At 39.4% G+C, this 19,556-nt stretch overlaps 1 protein-coding gene across 5 annotated transcripts in view; it reads right to left on the minus strand.

Moving 5' to 3' along the window:
• The window catches only part of MTUS1 (microtubule associated scaffold protein 1), a 160,684-nt gene that overhangs the window by 71,980 nt on the left and 69,148 nt on the right, over window positions 1-19,556 (minus strand). For 3 of the 5 annotated variants that reach the window (XM_054498493.2, XM_063668550.1, XM_063668551.1), the window contains exons 4-5: window positions 10,290-10,451; window positions 2,405-2,539 (exon numbers count right to left, since the gene is read on the minus strand). In XM_054498493.2, coding sequence (XP_054354468.2) covers window positions 2,405-2,539; window positions 10,290-10,451 — 297 coding nt within the window. Of the gene's footprint in view, window positions 1-2,404; window positions 2,540-8,329; window positions 8,658-10,289; window positions 10,452-19,556 lie in introns of those variants that run through there. The other 2 variants (XM_054498498.2, XM_054498495.2) reach the window with 2 other exon arrangements.

The following is a 19,556-nucleotide window of genomic DNA, read 5'->3' on the forward strand; positions in this document are numbered from 1 at the left end:
GGTTCCCGGTGGGAAATATCACCGAGATTCAACCAACTTTTGTCAAGTGCATTTTAAATATAAGGTGATATTTCACATAACATCAAAATGTTTAAGAATGATATGAAGTCATCACCACAAATTAAATAGGACCAGTTTTAAAAGGAAAAGCCGCAGTATTTTTTCAGTCAAGAACAGCTGAAGTTCAAGTTTTAACAGTACTGAATTCACAGACTGTGCACATATGCTATTCTGCTGCCGGGAGAGCAGAGGCCAGACTTCACGAAGCACAGTCACTCCTGTGTGCTTTCCGAAACTGCCCGTTTCTATTCAGCTATGAAGAAAAATAGAAGTTTTTCCTCCAAACTGGTACAGTATAAAATCAGGAGTGGTAATAGGTATAGAGCTGTAAGTCACTAGAAGAAATCTATGATGCTTCTACTTAACATGAAATAGTTTCTAGGACATAATCATCTGCAGACACCAGTTAGAACAGCCACCATGTTCTATCTGAAATTTTAGAGAGATGGTAATCTCTTAAAATATGTGGCTGTTATCAATGGAAAGCACTGATTCCCATTCAAGTAAAACCGTTGCGACACAAAAACCTATCCATTCAATAGTGAGGCATTTTAGAATTCTGAGTCTCCTGTTCTACAAAGCTGTCAATGGAATCTCATTCTCTGAAAGTTATTTTAGTATCAAAGTTCAACAGCGTTAACTTCATTACTGCTGTGTGGATCATGAAGCTTTATCATCCTCAATAAAAAACCACAGTTTTCCATCCTGATGTCAACTCAGCAAGAGGTCATTTGGTGCCTCCGAAATTTGATTAACTCCCTAGGCAAATGACAACCTGCTGCACACTGAAGAATTCAACCCACTCCTAAAATTCATGCTTATTTTCTCTTCAATTCAGTACAAAGAAAAGGTATTGACGTACATTTACCAGCCTCAAGTTACCATATTATCCTTTAAACACACACACACAGAGAGAGACACATGTTGAGGATGCTGTGACAGCGTAACACCTTTTAGAAAGTTACTAATAGATATTAACAATCCAAAGAGTTTCATGCAGGTTAACCCAGTAATTCCTCCTTCTGGGATATACACAAGTAACCAGAATCTGAAACAATGAACCTTGACTCACATTTGAAGAGGTTCATCTCAGTATTAATAAACCCCAGTAAAAGTCAGAAGTTGTCCACTATAAACTAAAGTGGACAACCATATAATAGCCATTTAAAGTGAAGAAGCTCTCATGATATACTACTAACTTAATAAAAAGCAAGATACAGAAGAGTATATTCATTATTACCTCAGTTTTGCTGGAATAAAAACAAAACAACATATACATACAGAGGAAAAAAAGTCAGAAGGAAATGCGACAGCAATTGGTGGTTGACAGAATTAAGGAAGACTCTTTGTTTCTGTGTTTTCCAAATTCTCTAACATAAATGTGGGTCTCATTTTTTAGGTCAAGTTTCTCACCCACAATTATTCTCTCAGGCTTTAGTTAAGCATCAGTTCACTAAGCACAAATAATGCTTTTTTTTTTTTTTTTTTTTTTTTTTTTGAGACAGAGTCTCGCTCTGTCACCCAGGCTGGAGTGCAATGGCGTGATTTCAGCTCACTGCAACCTCTGCCTCCTGGGTCCAAGCAATTCTCATGCCTCAGCCTCCTGAGTAGCTGGGACTACAGGCACACACCACCATGCCCAGCTAATTTTTGTATTTTTAGTAGAGATGGGGTTTTGCCATGTTGGCCAGGCTGGTCTCGAACTCCTGACCTCAAGCGATCCACCTGTCTTGGCCTCCCAAAGTGCTGGGATTACAGACGTGAGCCACCGCGCGTGGCACAAAGAAGCTTCTGATGTGCTTTGGGCCCACTGAGACAAAGCTGCATGAAAACACTGCACATTAAGTGTATACCACATATTTTGTAAACCTGACAATTACTTTTAATAGTCACAGCAAATAAAAAGTGAGTGATATGAGAAGGAACAGAGATAAAGAACATTTAGAGAAAGAACAATGTCTTAGACCAAAGACATGAAGACACAAGTACAGTAATAAACATAAAACATCTACCCTGATGAAAAGTAATCATGCATTTCTACTCCCTTCTATCTCACTCTTCTAGAGCACTATTTTAAAATAATTTAACTTCTGAAGTTTTGTTATTTTTACCTTATACCTTTGTTCTGCCTGCTGATTTATATGTAATGATTTTTAACTATAGAACCTACCGACCGTCAGAACAACAATTTCCTCAGTGCAAAAATGTATTACATCTCCTTTCTCAACACATTTTTAATCATTGTTAAATATGCCATAAACCTAATTGTCAAAATTTAACTTTCTACAAGCCAAGGACTTTAAGCGTCTTGCCCTCCCTCTTCTAACCACAATGAGGACTGTACCTTTTGGAGGAGTTTTCAGCAAGTGAACATGAGCCCTGGATACCAAAGGCTTCAAATAAAAGGATCCTGAGGAACCATTCTGAAATGCTGGTTTTGGAGGTTTCTCCTCATATTTGATGACAGTGGCATTACCAGCTGTAATAAAACAGAAAAGTACATTTTATTGTATAGATAAATACAGTTTCGACTTTCCACATTTATTCCTTTGTCCTTGAATCAACAAATGCTCAATAAGCACCTACGACATGCCAGTCATTACTGAACGTTGGGAATACAGCGTGGATAACGGGTAGCTTGTGTCCTCAGGGATGCGAAATAAAGGCTATAATCAGAGTGACCACACATCCTGGTTAGCCTGGCACAGTCCAAGCTTATGCATCTTGTCCAGTTCAGCTTTCATCCCAGATAAAAGTTGGGGAACAAATAATACAGCCATTCATGCTATGTTAACAAGAATGCCCCAGGTGTAGCTAGGAAGAGCACCCATCTCCATGGGGACAAGGAAGAATTCACACAGTCAGCTAGTTAATGACACAAGAACAGTAACATACAGACTCCTTGGTAGCTATAAGGACAAGATCTGGTTCAAATCCTTGCTCCTACAGCAAGGAGTTAAAATGCCAACTTCTGCCCTGAACAAAGGAAGTTTGTTCCAAAGTAAACTTTATGTTTTAGCTCCAAAGCAAAAACATAAAACGGAATCTCACCTCAATAACAAAAACCATCTTTTTATATTATGTGTAAAAATTTCCCCTCCACCAGTCCAGACTGAATTTTCTATTGTTTGTTTGTTTGTTTGTTTTGAGACAGAGTCTCACTCTGTCACCCAGGCTGGAGTGCAGTGGCATGATCTCAGCTCGCTGCAAGCTCCGCCTCCCGGGTTCACGCCATTCTCCTGCCTCAGCCTCCCGAGTAGCTGGGACTATAGGTGCCTGCGGCCACGCCCGGCTCATTTTTTCTATTTTTAGTCGAGACGGGGTTTCACTGTGTCAGGCAGGATGTTCTCGATCTCCTGACCTCGTGATCTGCCCGCCTCAGCCTCCCAAAGTGCTGGGATTACAGGTGTGAGCCACCGCACCCAGCCTGCTTGTTTCTAAATAATCATCAATACCCAATTCTAGGCACCCAATTCTATTCTACTATTCAACACTTCTAAATTTCTTTATTACCAACTATGATCCCTTTTCTCACTTCACTCACTTAGCAAAGGGTTAAGATACCTACCTTGTTTAAAAATACATTATAAATGTGAAGACAGCTAGAAATTTTTCACTAGGCTAACCTATTCCAACTGCTACAATAGTGCTTATACACATCACATTCAAGCTTTGTACAGGCATGCTATTGTTTTCCCCTAATCCACACCCAGTCCCTGTACAATGAGCCATCTGTTAATTGTTCTTGTGCCCAAATAACATTCCTAATATTAGGTCAAATCAACACAGAGCTTTCCCTCCTGCTGAGAAAATCCTGTCAATTTCCTGTCCTTTTTTGCAATTCTCACCTTCCCTAGAACCTAGAGACTTGGCTTTTCCAAAGTTGACAGGAAGCTAATGGGAGTGACAGTATTAAAGATACTGCCATTATAACATTCAACAGAACCCTTTTTAGATGTTCATAGAAAATGGATATTGGGTTTCAATTAGCATTTTAGCTTTTGCTGAATCAAATCCAACAAAGAAAACTAGACAGTCTTAGCCATGGAATTATAACAATCTGGATTTTAGTCTTACTTTTCTTGAAGCCATATTTGATTACATTCAGCAACAAATAAGTCACTTATTCATATTTTAAAAAATTAAACTGAGTTCAATTTACAAACCTAATATGAAATTGTATGATTCTAAATTCATGCTTTTCTAAAATTTAGAGACACAAAGGCCCACGGTTCACAAAGAGATCAGTAAAAAGATTTTCACTAAAGTAAAGGACAGGTTCTTCATGAGGCATGGTGCTCCTGTCCCTTGCCTCTCTGTCACATGCAAAATAGGAGGTGGTGTGCTGGAAATCAGCTGTCTCACTGCCACTTTTCAGACTCAATACAACACTAGATCAACCCGGCACCACACCCATCATCAACTTCATAACACACAACATGAAGTCAGAATTCATATTCCAAGGATAAAATGTCTGCATTTGACTCAGGTACCAACACACATGCATTTATATTTTATACATATTTACATGAAAGCTATATATACAAGATACATATTCATATACTCTATGATCAACGATTGTACCTGCTTTCTGCTTTACTAATGGCAGGCACAAACTGTACTGAGCTGAACATAATTTTATGACTAACAATATCTTTCTCTCAATTTCTACTCACTGTACTCTAGGCTGGCCCACTGCTTTCCAGTAAACCCCAACTTGAAGGACGTATACCACCATGAGGCATAATGCTCTTCAAGTATTTCCCCTGCCTTCTATTTCTGTTCCTAACGTGGCAACTGACCGGGTATCCTGATGCTGTCTAAATTTTCCCTCAGCCAGAGTCATTATATCCAAACAATAAAGTCCTCAGCGGCAACAGTTCCAATATAAGAGATGCATAATAGTTTCGAGCAATGGAACAGGATGTAAAATATCCAAGTTCTGGTGCTGACTTGACCCCTGCCTAGCTGTGCTGAATCACCTATCTATGAATAACAAGGGTCTGAATATCGGGTATGGGAATAGACAGTGCATTCGCCTTCACAGGGGCCCTACCAACTCACTGTGGTATTCAGTCCCACTGAGGCTGGATGCATCCTCAGAATCACCCTTAAGACAGTGTTCTAGAGAGCCATGGACACTAAACACTGCTGGCTTGAAGAGACAATACATAAAATTTTCCACGTGGCCAACTACTTCTCAACCTGATCTAATATGTAGTTTAAAACTGCCCCTTTGTCATCTTTGGTCCCAACTGTCTCAATTATGCCAGAATAATAGATTCTCTGGAATCCTTATCTTCATTTCCCCATGGCCAAAGTGTCGTTCAAGTGAAATAAAGGAGCTGGTGAGTCTAAAAGGAAAAATTAAGGGATATTCTCAGAAAAGCCCAAGCAGAAGACATGATTTTCCTATTAGAAAAGGGCTTCTCAGGCTGGGCACAGTGGCTCACAACTGTAATCACAGCACTTTGGGAGGCCAAGGTGGGCAGATCACTTGAGGCCAGGAGTTCGAGACCAGCCTGGCCAACATGGCGAAACCCTGTATCTACTGAAAAAACAAATATTAGCTGGACGTGGTGGTAGGCACCTGCAATCGCAGCTACTCAGGAGGCTGAGGCGGGAGAACTGCTTGAACCCAGGAGGCGGAGGTTGCAGTGAGCCGAGATCGCACCACTGCACTCCAGCCTGGGCGACAGAGTGAGACTCTGTCTCAAAAAAAAGAAAAGGGCTTCTCATTGTTCCAGACTTTTATCTGCAAACTAACATTCATACTACATTCTAACACCTAGTGAAAATTCGCTTTTATTACATTATGTATATACACACAGAGCCAACATTCTGTTCATTTCTTGAATTTTATGTGAATCAGTTTAACACTCCCCACTGTGCCAGATCATCTGCCCACCTGGCTTAAAATCAAAGTACTACTGAAATCTAAGCTTTTGAATTTCAAAAGCAAAATCACTCAACTATATAATAACAAGAATGTCTCACATATACCCTAGAAAAATGTGAACAGAGAAAGAACGAGAACAGAGTTAACAGTGGTCTGGATAATATTTCCTTCTTAAATATCCATTCAGAAGTGCGTAAGTACTAACATGTTTTGTGATGTAGAGCCTAATGAATCTACTGCCTGTTCCTCATCTTAGCCTCACCCTTGACAGACATCACGACTTGAACACAAAACTTTCCCTCTGAACCTGGAGGCACCCTGAGAAACCACTAACACCATCCTACAGGCGAATTCTTACCCACTAACCAGTGTTGGCCACTAACCAGTGTTGGCAGGTGAGACAATATTCACTTGCCATTCCCGTTGTGAGAGAAGAAAAAAAAAAAAACAAAAAAAAACTAAGGGTAATAAGACCCACCCTATTCTTTATCAGCTTAATCACTTGAACAACTCAAAACACCATCCTGCCCAACAATGAGGCCCTGTCTTGTTGCAGTGAAAAGGGTCAGAGATGTTTGTTGCTGCAAGGACTTTGAAGATGACCCAGTCCTCCCTTGTCATTGATCAGAGGAGAGTATGGAGGCCGGCGGCTAAGAGAAGAGAAAGATAGTCCAACTTAACACGAGTTAGTAGGAAAACTACAGTGGGACCGGGCGTGGTGGCTCATGCCTGTAATCCCAGCACTCTGGGAGGCAGACCCAGGCATACCACTTGTGGTTAGGAGTTCAAGACCATCGTGGCCAACATGGTGAAACCCCATCTCTACTAAAAATACAAAAATTAGCCAGGCATGGTGGTGCATGCCTATAATCCCAGCTACTCGGGAGGTTCAGGCAGGAGAATTGCTTGAACCCGGGAGGCAGAGGTTGCAGTGAGCTGAGATCACGCCACTGCACTCCAGCCTGGGCGACAAGAGCGAAACTCCATCTTAAAACAAACAAACAAACAAACAAAAAAAACAACAAAAAAAAACTAAGGTGGGTCCAAGGTTAGTGCCCTTTTCTGCATGTCACACCCCTCTCGGCCAGGGCTGGCAGTGAAGGTGAAGGGAAAGAACACTCCATTTCTTTTATTCAGTCTCCTGTTCCTTCCATTTCCAGGAGAATGCAAATAGCTTTGGTCTGCACCTCTTACATTTCCCCTACCATGTGGCTCTCAAATATAAACATGGTTTTGTGGCCAAAGTGGAAGAGGAAGTAATGTCTTTGGACCTTATTTTCCTGCTAACATGGGAAAATTATACAGTCTCCCAAGACTCCCTTCTAAATTGCAAAACCGTCCCCAAGTCTTCAACTCTGTTCATGACATACAATATATCATTTATTTTTATCCAGTTACTTTAATGATCTTAAAAACTGGGTATTAGGTATCTGAGTGTGAAAGACCTTATAATCTTTAACCTCTATAAATGAGAACATTTGGTATAGAAACCATTGTGAAATGTTTTACATTTCACAATATCCAAAAGGATCAAGATCGTAACTTTGAAATTTTCTACACTTAAAAGAACACACACAAAGAACCTGCTAAAATTCCCAAATAAGAACAATTTATTGCCTTACGTATTTTGATTCGGTCATTTAAAAAACTTAGTAACATTATTTCTATAAGATCCCAAAGTTCCGAGAACCCACTGCTAATTTTACAACAGCACTGTGTTATATCAGAAGTTCTTAAATGATGCCACTAACGATATCACATCACAAAGAAACAAGCAGACAAAGCAAGAAACCAATATTCGTTAAAGGGATTCAAATACTCAAGCTAGGATAAATCAGAACACTGATCAAAAGAGAAAGTTAATTCTTAACATGACCACCCATTATCAGAAACAGGAAATTTTCAGCGCAAAATGATTTTTTTCATGTTTTGAGGTAGTCTTTAAAAGTATACATGTTTAATACTTTGAGATACAACTCAGGAAAATAATCAAAGATGTGATGTTTCCATTTTAATTTTAGAAAAGTATTTTCTACACTTGCACAACTACCAGCTACATACACACAAAAACTAGTTATTTAATAAGAAATTAAACCATCAAAAAGTCTTTGATAATAGGATAATATCATGCGCCAGAACATTAACGATGCTGCTGAATTATATTAAGTGCAAAACACATAAAAGAGACAATAAAATTGGTCCTACACAGAAGCATTCACATCTTAAATATACATACAAAATGCCCCCAAATACTACCATTACCATAAATTACACGTTACAAAAATAGAAGTCAAGAGATCCTAAATCAATTTATTGAATAAAAATTTAAGCATGCTTACAAAGAAAAGAAACCAGAAATCATCGACCTACTTTTTTTCCCAGTAAACGTGGCTAACAAAGGAATTATACAAAGGCTGTACGATCCCACGACCAGCAGTGTCAATAAGGTAGCATCATAGTGCCTCTCTGAACCAGCCGGTGGGGTGAGTGTAGAATTGATAAAGATTTTTGAAGAAATATCAGTTTCTGTACAACTGCGAAATCCTCCTGGTACAGTCATTTAAAAGGACGAAAGCAAGCTTAAGCAGGAAAAACTGCAGCCATGTTCACTGTCATATCCCTCATGCTTGCTCTTAGTGAATTCGAATGGAGGGAGGGAAAAAAATGTGTAAGCTCCAAGGCACTACACAAAACAGATTAAACCAACTAGCAAATCAAACTAAGAAAGAGACTCATTGATCTGAATGCTTAATCCGCAACAGGAACACATCGCCACTAGACAGGCTCTGTGGGTGTATGGTAAACCCCTTTGTTAAAAGACAAAAAGGAATGGACAAAAGCATTTTACAACCTCCTTAGGAGCATCAGACACAGTACTGAAACGGTGGCCAAGTCAACATGGATGTCGATGGAAAACGCAGGGCTATGACACTACAGACTGTGTCTGCTTCAAGTGCCACAAATCCTGTTGCCACAACAGTTTTTCTAGAGCATGTTGGTGATTCTGTTTTGGCAGTTTGTTTTTAAAATTGCTTTGCAAGACAAAGAGAGCTTAAAATAAATACACGTGTGAATTACCTTTTCAAGTTCAGAGTTCTCTCTTACATGCAAGCCTGATTTTGCACAACTTCAAAATTCAAACAATAAAGCTGATAACAATCCTGTTTAATTTCAAGTCACATATCCCAGTATTTCTGAAGTGCCAGGGTATGCAGCTACTTACTCTCATATGAGTCCAGCTACTGCTGCTAGGTGACCCGTTGGAAATGTGCTCATTAATTCGGTCATTAATTCAATGCCTTCTCTACAAAAAAATGCATTCTCAATTCCCTCACATACCTGCTGTGTGATTTTGGACCAGTGACAACATCTCTGAGCCTCGATCACCTCATATATAAAAATCAGGGTAACAGCAGAAGTTACTTGAGAGAAAAAAATAAAAGCAAATATGGACATCCTAAAATACTGCTCCACACCCAGAGGAGCCCCATGAGCATTATTACACTTTGTCCCCGACTCCTCACTCAAAAGAAGAAACTGATCTGTCAAACTGGAGAGATCAATTCACCGCGCCTCTCCACACCCCTGTGTCTGGTTTTATTGGTATTCTCATCATCCATGAAAATACCTTCTTTTTCTCCTCAACTGTTTTTTAGAATAAGGGCCATTGCTTTTATATCCTATGTCCCTCACTGTGCCTATCATGGTGTCTGTGCACAGCGGGCACTCCAAGATGGTTTAAATTTATGAATTATTTCATGGGGAAGTATAAAAAAGGAAATGAAAAAATAAGAACCAAGTCCAAATACATCTTTGGAATGAAAGAGATATCTCAGTAAATTCACTCATTTATACACAGAAAATAGAACTCACGTTAACTGAAAACTTTAACAAAATTCTCCTGAGTTTAAATTTTTTAAAATTAGGATTCAAGTTATATTAGGCCTATTACACAAAATCTAGCATCCAAAGAGTCCACAAGAGATAGTCTTTTGCAAAGTAAATGAAACTGAAATAATCTTTTTTCTGATTCCAGTTAGAGTCCAAATCCCCTGGGTTGCTACTCTTAAACCTCCAAAACACCATCACTTCAGACGATACACCTTAGAATCCTTCAAGCAAAAATATACTTTAACATACAATTATTTCAAGAGTGTTTTTCAAAGAATTTTGTTTTTTTCTGCCAAACTTTCAGAGCAACTCCAAGGAAGCAGTATGCCTATTTTTCCTGAAACCCCAGAAACAAAAATTCTAATTATTTGCAGAGCATTAGTTTTTCCTGTAATGACTGTTTCCACAACCCCCGAAGTGTGATATAAAGTCGACTTACAATTGTTGCTGTAAGTGCTCAGCTCACTATGGGTGCTGGCTATTGAGGGGGTGCTTCCTGTCCTCCGCAGCGCAGGACTTTTCAAAGATGCTTTGGATTTAGGAAGTGGTCTAGGCAAATTCACCCATGACGACTGTGCAGTTTTCAAGGATGTAGGCTTTCCTTGGGGTTAAAAAAAAAAAAAAAAAAAGTTTCCACTGCTATTCATCCCGAAAGCTGGCACTTTTTAAGCCTGTAAACTCAAACTTCTGCACTAACAACAAAGTCGAAACACAAAATGAATGTTCACAATCATGTAACTTCAGATGAAAGATGAAAGCTTCACGCAGACATGTTTATTTTTGATCATTTAGAGGCAAGAGAGCAGAAATGATGAGGCAATTAGGATATGAGAAGTGTAGGAGTAACCCTGTCTCCTAAAGTAATTAACTCACACACGTTCTCTGAAGGAGATGATCAATCAGAATAATCATGAGAAAGCAGCTTTTGGCAAAACTGAAATAAAAAAATAAACAAATTGATATGACCTCCCATACTGGTGACTAAAAAAAAGAAATATTCCATTAGCACAATAGGCTATCATATAAGAAATAAATAAGAACCAAGTCCAAATACATCTTTGGAATGAAAGAGATATCTCAGTAAATTCACTCATTTATACAACACAGAAAATAGAACTCACGTTAACCGAAAACTTTAACAAAATTCTCCGGAGTGGAAAATTTTAAAATCACCCAAACAGGAAGAAAAATGCAATTTGATAAGAAAAAATTTCATTTGAAAAATGCCTAATGTTCTAACACCAGGTGGTGCTATACTATTAAGATTCTTTTTTTAATCCCACCTTTTCTTCTTTACTCCCCACACAGTTTATCTGCCAAACTTAAATGATCTTCACTCAAACTTCTCTTTCTGGCAGTAAAAATGTTTCCACTTATCAGTGAAATAAATATACATGCTACATATCCTCTGGCATCTCTGAAACTACTCTCTCCTGATGCTCACGAACCTGCTACCTAAATATGGGCATTTCCCAAGTCCAGTCTTTTGCTCATAACCCTCCTCACCCTCATTGTCTTGGAGAGTCTATTTTCTCTACTTTCCTCTAACCATTGTCCTATGCAGATGAATCCTATATTCTCACCCGTAGCCCTATCTTCCTTCTGAATCTCAAGGCTACTCATGTTTTAAAGTACTTATCGAGTACTTTAAGTTTTCATCTTAGACTGACATGCTCCTGTTTATGCTAATTATAGCTCCATTGTTTTATTTTTTTAAAAATCTTGCTTTGTTGCCCAGGCTGGTCTCAAACTTCTGGCCTTAAGCAGTCCTCCTGCCTCAGCCTCCCAAACTGCTGGAATTACAGGTGTAATCCACCCCACCCAGCCACATAGCCCTATATTTCATCTTTTTCCAGCTTCAAACCATTGGAATCATCTTTTCTTCCCCAGATCCCTATATATTCTAGCACTGTCTCCCAATGCTACCAGTACCACCTAACTGAAGATTACCCAGAGTTGAAAAAGACCTTTGATGAAAATGACATTGTTGCGTATCACTAAGGATCCCATAAATGAGTCAAATAACGCTGCTGGAAAGTAATGCCCATTGCTTTGTTCTAGCGATTTTGCTCATAAAAACCTCATCCTAATGGAGAAAAAGATGCTGAAGCTCCTCAGGCCTGGCATTTGAAGTGACCACATTAAGCTCCCCTCCTTCGGCTCCAGCCTCACTCTTGTATTGCTCTTCTACATCCACGTGTGCTCTGCTCCAATCAACCTCGCTTTCTCTCTGACACCAGGGCACACCATGTGCTATATTCTATTAATATTCTAACAGGCACATCATTTCTTTTCAAAGAGCTCTTCTTCCGCCCTTTGAATCCTTATTTAACCCTTTATATCGTTGTCTAAACTGTTCTGGACTCCTAAAATCCTGTCCTTCCATCCCTTCCAACTCCATCATGTTAATCTCCTGAATGTGAAAATTAAGGTCATGACCGAATCTAAAATCTGGGATTCTCCACCATCTACAGCATGCGGCCCAGGACAGCTTTGAATGCTGACCCAATACAAATTCATAAATTTTCTTAGAACATTATGAGATTTTTTTGCAATTTCTTTTATTAGCTCATCAGCTATCATTAGCGTATTTTATGTGTGGCCCAAGACAATTCTTCTTCTTCCAATGTGGCCCAGGGAAGCCAAAATATTGGACACCCCAATCTATAGGATGGTGATCTTAGTTTCAATCCTTTTATTTAATATTTAATTTCACGGCTTAAAAGGCAACATAAGGTTGATCCCTACCCACTTCTTCCCCCTCAGGCCATGCCTCCACCCCTTCATACACACACACCCCTTCGTGGTTTCTCTCCAGTCATTTCGCTCTATTCTTCTGCTTATGCCCATTCTTCCGACTGAATGGCCTCCTTTCTATCCCCTCCCCTATTTCTGTCCAGTGAATCCAAAGTCAGCTCAAGCTTCTCTTTTTAAACCCTTGCTACTCATTTGCAGCTCCACCCTGTGCCTACTGAATCACCACCTGCAGTTTCACCAGATCCCCCGGTGATTAAAATGCACCTGGAGTTTCTGAAGCACTGTTGAGAATCAGGACCTCTTTGTGAGCTTATCCTGCCAGGACACCCTTCTCTGCATGCCATGGACTATGCCTTGCTTTCTGCTCACACCATGTACTTGTTTCTATCACAGCATTTCCCTCCACATTCCTCTTGGACCATCTCTAAGGTTCTTGAGATCAGGAAGAGCACCTGATTCAATTCTGGTCCTCAGGAACTGGCAAAGGTCTAGCATGAAGTGAGACTTAATAAATGTTTTCTCAACAAATTCATCTTTTTAAATACCAAGAGTAAATGATGTATTTTGATAATGTGTTCTCCCATCATCTATACTGAAGCATTCAGTGCTTAACCCATTTTTACAAGCTTATTTGTCTCTTCAGTCTATTAGAGACTTTTTTCTCTACATCCTTTACAATAATTAGCAACTGTTAGATAGCAAATACCCATTTTAAAAATTTATGGTTAGCCACCAGTTTTACTTGCTTTAGGAGGAACAGAAAAACAGATTTTTAGGATATAAATTTACCAAATGGCCGCCCCTTCAGCAGAAACACTGATGAGTCATCATCAAAACTAATAAGCAAGGTTGGGCAAGTAACAGATCAAAATGACCGGGCCACAGCCACAGTGCCGCCAAGGCTTCCTACATTTTGGAAATCAGCTTATTCTTCAGAAATGCATGCCTCATAGCTTTGTTTCTAAACACATCTTAGGTTTGCAGACATTTCTGAGTGTGCCTGGGAATTACTACGGAAGACCTGTAACTTCACACAGCTGCACTAGAGGAAAGCTTACCCCTGCACCCAAATATCATTTCCCTCACCTTCCCTATCTCATTGTCATCCCCATCCAGGCACATCCCCTACGCCTAACAGCAGCTAGTCCTCACCAAAGTCTTCCCAATTCCACCATGACTCTTGACTAATGAGCACTGAGGATAACGAATGCCGATTTCACCAAAATATTAGTTCCTTTGATAGTGAGAATAATCCTAACAGTGTGTGACTATTACTATCCCAGTTAAGAGATGAGAAGACTACTTAGGTGGTTAAATGTCTTACTTGGGTCACATACCCAGACGGTGATAGTAAGGCCTAGAATCCAAGTGTCTAACCACCTGCCCAGTGTTCCCTCAGCCATGCCACAGAATAGAAATATCTCAGTTAAAGAAAGAAGTATGAGGCTTGGAGTCAGACAGAGTTCAGACTGGAGCTCTTACTAGACAGGAGCTTCTACAGCGGAATGGTGAAAACAGTGCGGATGCAACAAAGACATTTAACTATTTCACCAACAGTCCCGATGTTTAGCTTAACAGTAAAGTTGGCCTAAAGTCGTTTTAACTGGATTTCATACGAAGCAATAAAATATACACATCATAGGCAATATTAAAAGTAAAACATAGCAATATGAGGTTAATTGAGAGACTGCAAGTAACACAGGCACTAACTTCTTAAACAGTGAAATCAATGCAGGACTTCTCTGAATTACAGTTCTGAAAAGGTGACATTTACCAGTTCATATCGTATTGTGTAACTTATCCCAGACGTGAAAGATAAAGATTTAAGATCTACTTGCGGGATATTATTAAAAAAGGTTTATTTTAAGCTCATGCACTTAGCATAGACTTACGTATAGACAACAGATTTGTTTTCATTCTGTAATTATAACCATCTTTTATGTAGAGAAAATCTGGAAGGAATAACACTTCCAATTTGCCTTAGATAGTAACACAGTCTATTGGATTTGAAGCAAACCTTCACTAATCAACCAATTTACTAAAATACTCACCTCAGAAAACCTGAGTAAGTATACTATCTTTAACAACAATAAAAATCAGTAAAAGACGCCTAGCAAAACTACAATTTCAATGGAAAGATTAAGTGAACAACAGGATAGTGTTAATATTAATATGATCCTATTCTGTAAAACAAAACGGTAGAATGGAGCTTGCCAGGGGCTGGTGGGGAAGGGAAATGGGGAGTTGTTCAATGGGTAGAAAATTCCAGTTATGCAAGATGAATACGTTCTACAGATGTGCTGTACAACTTGTGTTGTAGGAAGCTGGGATTACACGCACACAACACCACACCCGGCTAATTTTTTTGTATTTTTAGTAGAGATGGGGTTTCACCAGGCTGGTCTCAAACTCCTGACCTTAAGTGAGCCACCTGCCTTGGCCTTCCAAAGTGCTGGGATTACAGGTGTGAGCCACTGTGCCCGGCCAAAACAGATCATCTTAATAAAAATGTGGACAATAAAGTCACATGAAGGTGTGTGTTACACAAGTATTTATGTGCTTACCTAGTAAGGCAACTGCAAGTAATCACAAAGTTCAAACATATACAGAGCCAGAAACACCTGACATCCTGCCACAGAATTAGATGTTCTCAGTAAAAACTGTAATAGAGAAAACATCATGTCTCATCATAAGGTATGTTGTTCTGTAGTTTATACGGCTTAGTAGGAACACAGGTGGAAAGAAGAAAACGAGGCTAGAGAGGTAGGTAGTTTACAGTTGGGTGAGACATGGCATTGAATGCCAGACTCATAATTTTAGGCCTTAATTGTTAGGGATAGATACGGTGGGAAGATGTGGGTTTGGGGGTTGGGGAGGCTGAGGCTTTTTTAGCATTTACATGAGAACTTGACTGTGTGGTAGCAGTGTGCACAACTGACTGAAGACTGAAATCAAGGAAAAAGATAGGAAGCTAGTGTACCAGCACCTGCCAGGGTTAGAGAAGTGAGAATTTTAACTAAAAAATGAAAAGATTATTGAGGTCCATTTGAAATATATCAGGATGGCACACAAGTGGCAAGGCCACTAACTACTAAGGTCAGAAAGAGAAAATGTGAAATTAACAGACACGGTTAAAATACAAGACATGAGAATATGTATTTTTTTTTCCAGTTAACTCAGAGAATATGTCTCTAGCTATAATTATAACTTGGGTTCCTTAAATACAACTCAACTACTTAGAGGCAGTTACCTTTACAGTAATTATCTACAGTAACTAGAAATTATTATAAAATCAGGGGAAACCTAAAAGTGACAAACAAGTTAACAATAAGTTATGAGAGAAATAAATTATACATACTCAAAACCGTGGCTGCAGGTCCACCTCCAGTTAAGCTTAAGGGACCAAATTCTCTCACCAACACTAAATATACATGTTTAAGAATTTAGCTTCAATGGTAGAGTATCATTGTATAAATATTAAATAAACCTGATGGGCTTCTTACCAAATAAGTATTATACAAAATCCATATATTACCTATGTGCCAGGAAAAAACAGAAAAAGAAATCCCTTACTTTAGTAACAAAAAGGAATTGCACACATAGACACACGCATATGCACTGTTTCTATGAATAAATTTATCAAAAAAGTGCTATTCTGTTATGAAAATTATAAAAATGAGAAAAATAAAAGTTCTGAACAAGTGTACACATGTGAATTCTTCCATGAATTGATATCTTATCGAATGCTATTGCAATCTGAACCTATCTGTGATTGCTTTTAAATGGGGGAAATTGAATTTCTAAAACAGGTTAAAGTAACCTAGGATAATTAAGAATAGCCAAAAAAATTTAGAACAGAAAAACATTAAGACTACAATTCAACAACAAAAATACCAAACAACCCAACTTAAAAAGTGGACAAAGGACTTGAATAGACATTTCTCCAAAGAAGACAACAAATAGCCCACAGGCACATGCAAAGATGCTCAACATCACTGGTCACTAGTGAAATGCAAATCACAATCGCCGTGAGATACCACTTTGTACCTAATAGGATGGTATCATCAAAAAAAAAGCAAAAACAAAAAATTAACAAGTGTTGGCAAGGACACGGAGAAACTGGAACCCTTGTGCACTGCTAGTGGGAATGTAACATGGTGTAGCCACTGTGGAAATGGTATGGTGGTTCCTCCAAAAAATTAAATCTGAAGTTACTATATAATCCAACAACTGCATGTCTAGGTACAGATCAAAAGATGTGAAAGCAGGCCAGGTGCGGTGGCTCGCGCCTGTAATCCCAGCACTTTCGGAGGTCAAGGCAGGGATCACCGGAGGCCAGGCCAGGAGTTTGAGACCAGTCTGGTGAACATGGTGAAACCCCATCTCTACTAAAAATACAAAAACATTATCTGGTCGTGGTGGCAGGCACCTGTAATTCCAGCTACTTGGGAGGCTGAGGCAGGAGAATCACTTGAGCCTCGAAGGTGGAGGTTACATTGAGCTGAGATCGCGCCACTGGACTCTGGCGTGGGCAAGAGAGCAAGAATCTGTCTTAAAAAAAAAAAAAAAAGTTAAAGACTTGAGCAGATATCTGTACAACCATCTTCACAGCAGCATTATTCACAATAGCCAAAATGCGGAAGCAACCCAACTGTTCACAGGCAGATGAACGAATAAACAAAAGGTGGTACAGACATACCACGGAATACTATTCTGCCTTAAAAAGGAAGTTGACACATGCTACAACATGGATGAACCTTGAAGACATGGTGCTAAGTGAAATAAGACAGTTACAAATAATGTATGATTCTCCTTCATGATTACTACAATAGTCAAATGCATATAGACAGAACATAGAATGATGAGTGCCAGGGGCTGAAAGAAACGGAGAACTGGGGGGTTAGTAAAATGGATACAGGATTTCAGGGGGGAAAACAAAGTTCTGGAGATGGATACAGAGCATGGCTGCAAAAAATGTGAATGTACTTAATGCCACAGAGCTGTACATTTAAAAAATTGTTAAAATGGCACATTCTGTGCAATATATATTTTGCCACAATTTTTTAAGTTAAAAAAAACAAGGAACTTGTGCAACTACTTGGAGTAAGATATTATAAAATAATAAAAGTCTTACTGGAATAAAACCGTACTGACAGATTAATAAGGGTGGTATATAAATCTCAGAAATATAAAAATTCAGGATAGGATAGGATAAGGGAGGTATCTTAAATCAGCAAAAACATACTTATTTGTGGTATTAAGATATTTGAATTGCCAAATTAAAATGTGAGAAGCAGAACGGTACAGTAGTTAAAAGTTGACAATCTCGAGGTAGATGATCTAGGTTCAAACCCGGCGCCACCTCACACTGCCTAGTGAGCAGGTTCCTTACCGCTCTTCACTTGTGTTTTCTCATATGTGAGAAGGGGGGTGACAGGAGTAGTCCTTACCTCATAGGTTCTTGTTGAGAATTAAATGAATTTATAATTTTAAAATGCTTAGAACAGCATCTGGCACAAAGTACCATACAAATATTAGCTGTCAGCGCTCACCATCCACCAAAATAAATTAAATTGGATTACAAAAAAAAGGGCTTAAGATGAAACCATAAAAAACAATAATTAAACATAGGTCAGTCTTCTTGAGTAGGGACTGTCTTATTATACATAAAAACACAGGAAAAGTTAAAGGAAACAATATATTTGACAATATAAAAGTGAAAAAAAATTAAGAAATCACCATATGCAAAATAAAAAAACATAAAAACAACAGGCAAAGGAAATGAAGAGCAGCAGATCAAAAAAAATCCTATGCCCCCAAATATAAGTGAGCAAAAGCTCTTGATGAAACAATGAATACAAAGAGTTGATAACTTTTTTTTTTTTTTTAATTTAACCTCACTGTGTCTAACACCTTTCCTGGTGAGCCAACTGTCATTCCTAATCCCCATTTCTATTGCTTAACTCCATAGAAAAGTTTAAAAAGTCAAATACTTGCTTCCCAACCTTTCATGCCAGTAGGGGCAAGAGCCAGATCTGGTCTGTGCCAATCAGACATAAGGACAAGAGGGTGAAGGGGGAGCTGCTGCACGTGTGTCCCCCTGATAAACGAAGAGAGGAGGAGGTCCCTGCCCTGAGATGCTGTCCTTTGCTTCCAGCCTTTGAACACAGTCACAGGAAGTGGTGGCATGCACACGGAACTCCTAGCAGCCATATTTTAACTGAAAAGTCAATGACAAAGCCACATGCTGACGTGAGATGAGCGGAGAAGCAGAAAGAGGACATTTCTGAATCGTCAAACCTGGAACGGCCTGCCTCTAGCCCTCCTGAGGAATAAACACACACAGCCTCTGGTTTACGTCCAATGGTCGGGTTTTCTGTCGCCTGCTGTAAATTGTGTTCTTAACTGCGCCATTCTGCTGCCAGCAGTATTGGATGCAGTTGGTTCCTCCTTTCTCCTTGAAAGGCTTTCCTTACTTGGCTTCAGGAATGCCCCTACCTTCCTGGCTGTTCCTTCTTGACTTTGGAGAGTCCAGGGAGCACCCCAGAGCTATCCTTGACCTGTGCTCTCTACACTTACTGCCGTGGGGATCTCATCCAGTCTGGTAGCTTTAAATATCCTCTATGTGGTGCTGAATCCTAAATTTATATCCATAGACCAGATTTCTCCCATGCACTTCAAACTTGCATATCCAGTTTTCTACTCCACACAGCCTCTTATCAATCATTTCTATGTAACTGAGTTTCGGATCTCCTGTTCCCAACATCTGTGTTTCCACCATCCCTTCCCATCTCGGGTAAAGGCTGCACCATTCTTCCATTGCTCACACCAACAAGGTCATGGTCATCCGTGACTCCTCCCTTTGCTCTCACCCCCAATCCAATCTAAGCAAACCTCACTGGCTTTACCTTCAAGCACATACCTAGAATCTGATCAGGCCCCACTGCCA

The sequence above is a fragment of the Pongo pygmaeus genome, chromosome 7 (genome assembly GCF_028885625.2).
Source record: "Pongo pygmaeus isolate AG05252 chromosome 7, NHGRI_mPonPyg2-v2.0_pri, whole genome shotgun sequence".
NCBI lineage: Eukaryota > Metazoa > Chordata > Mammalia > Primates > Hominidae > Pongo > Pongo pygmaeus.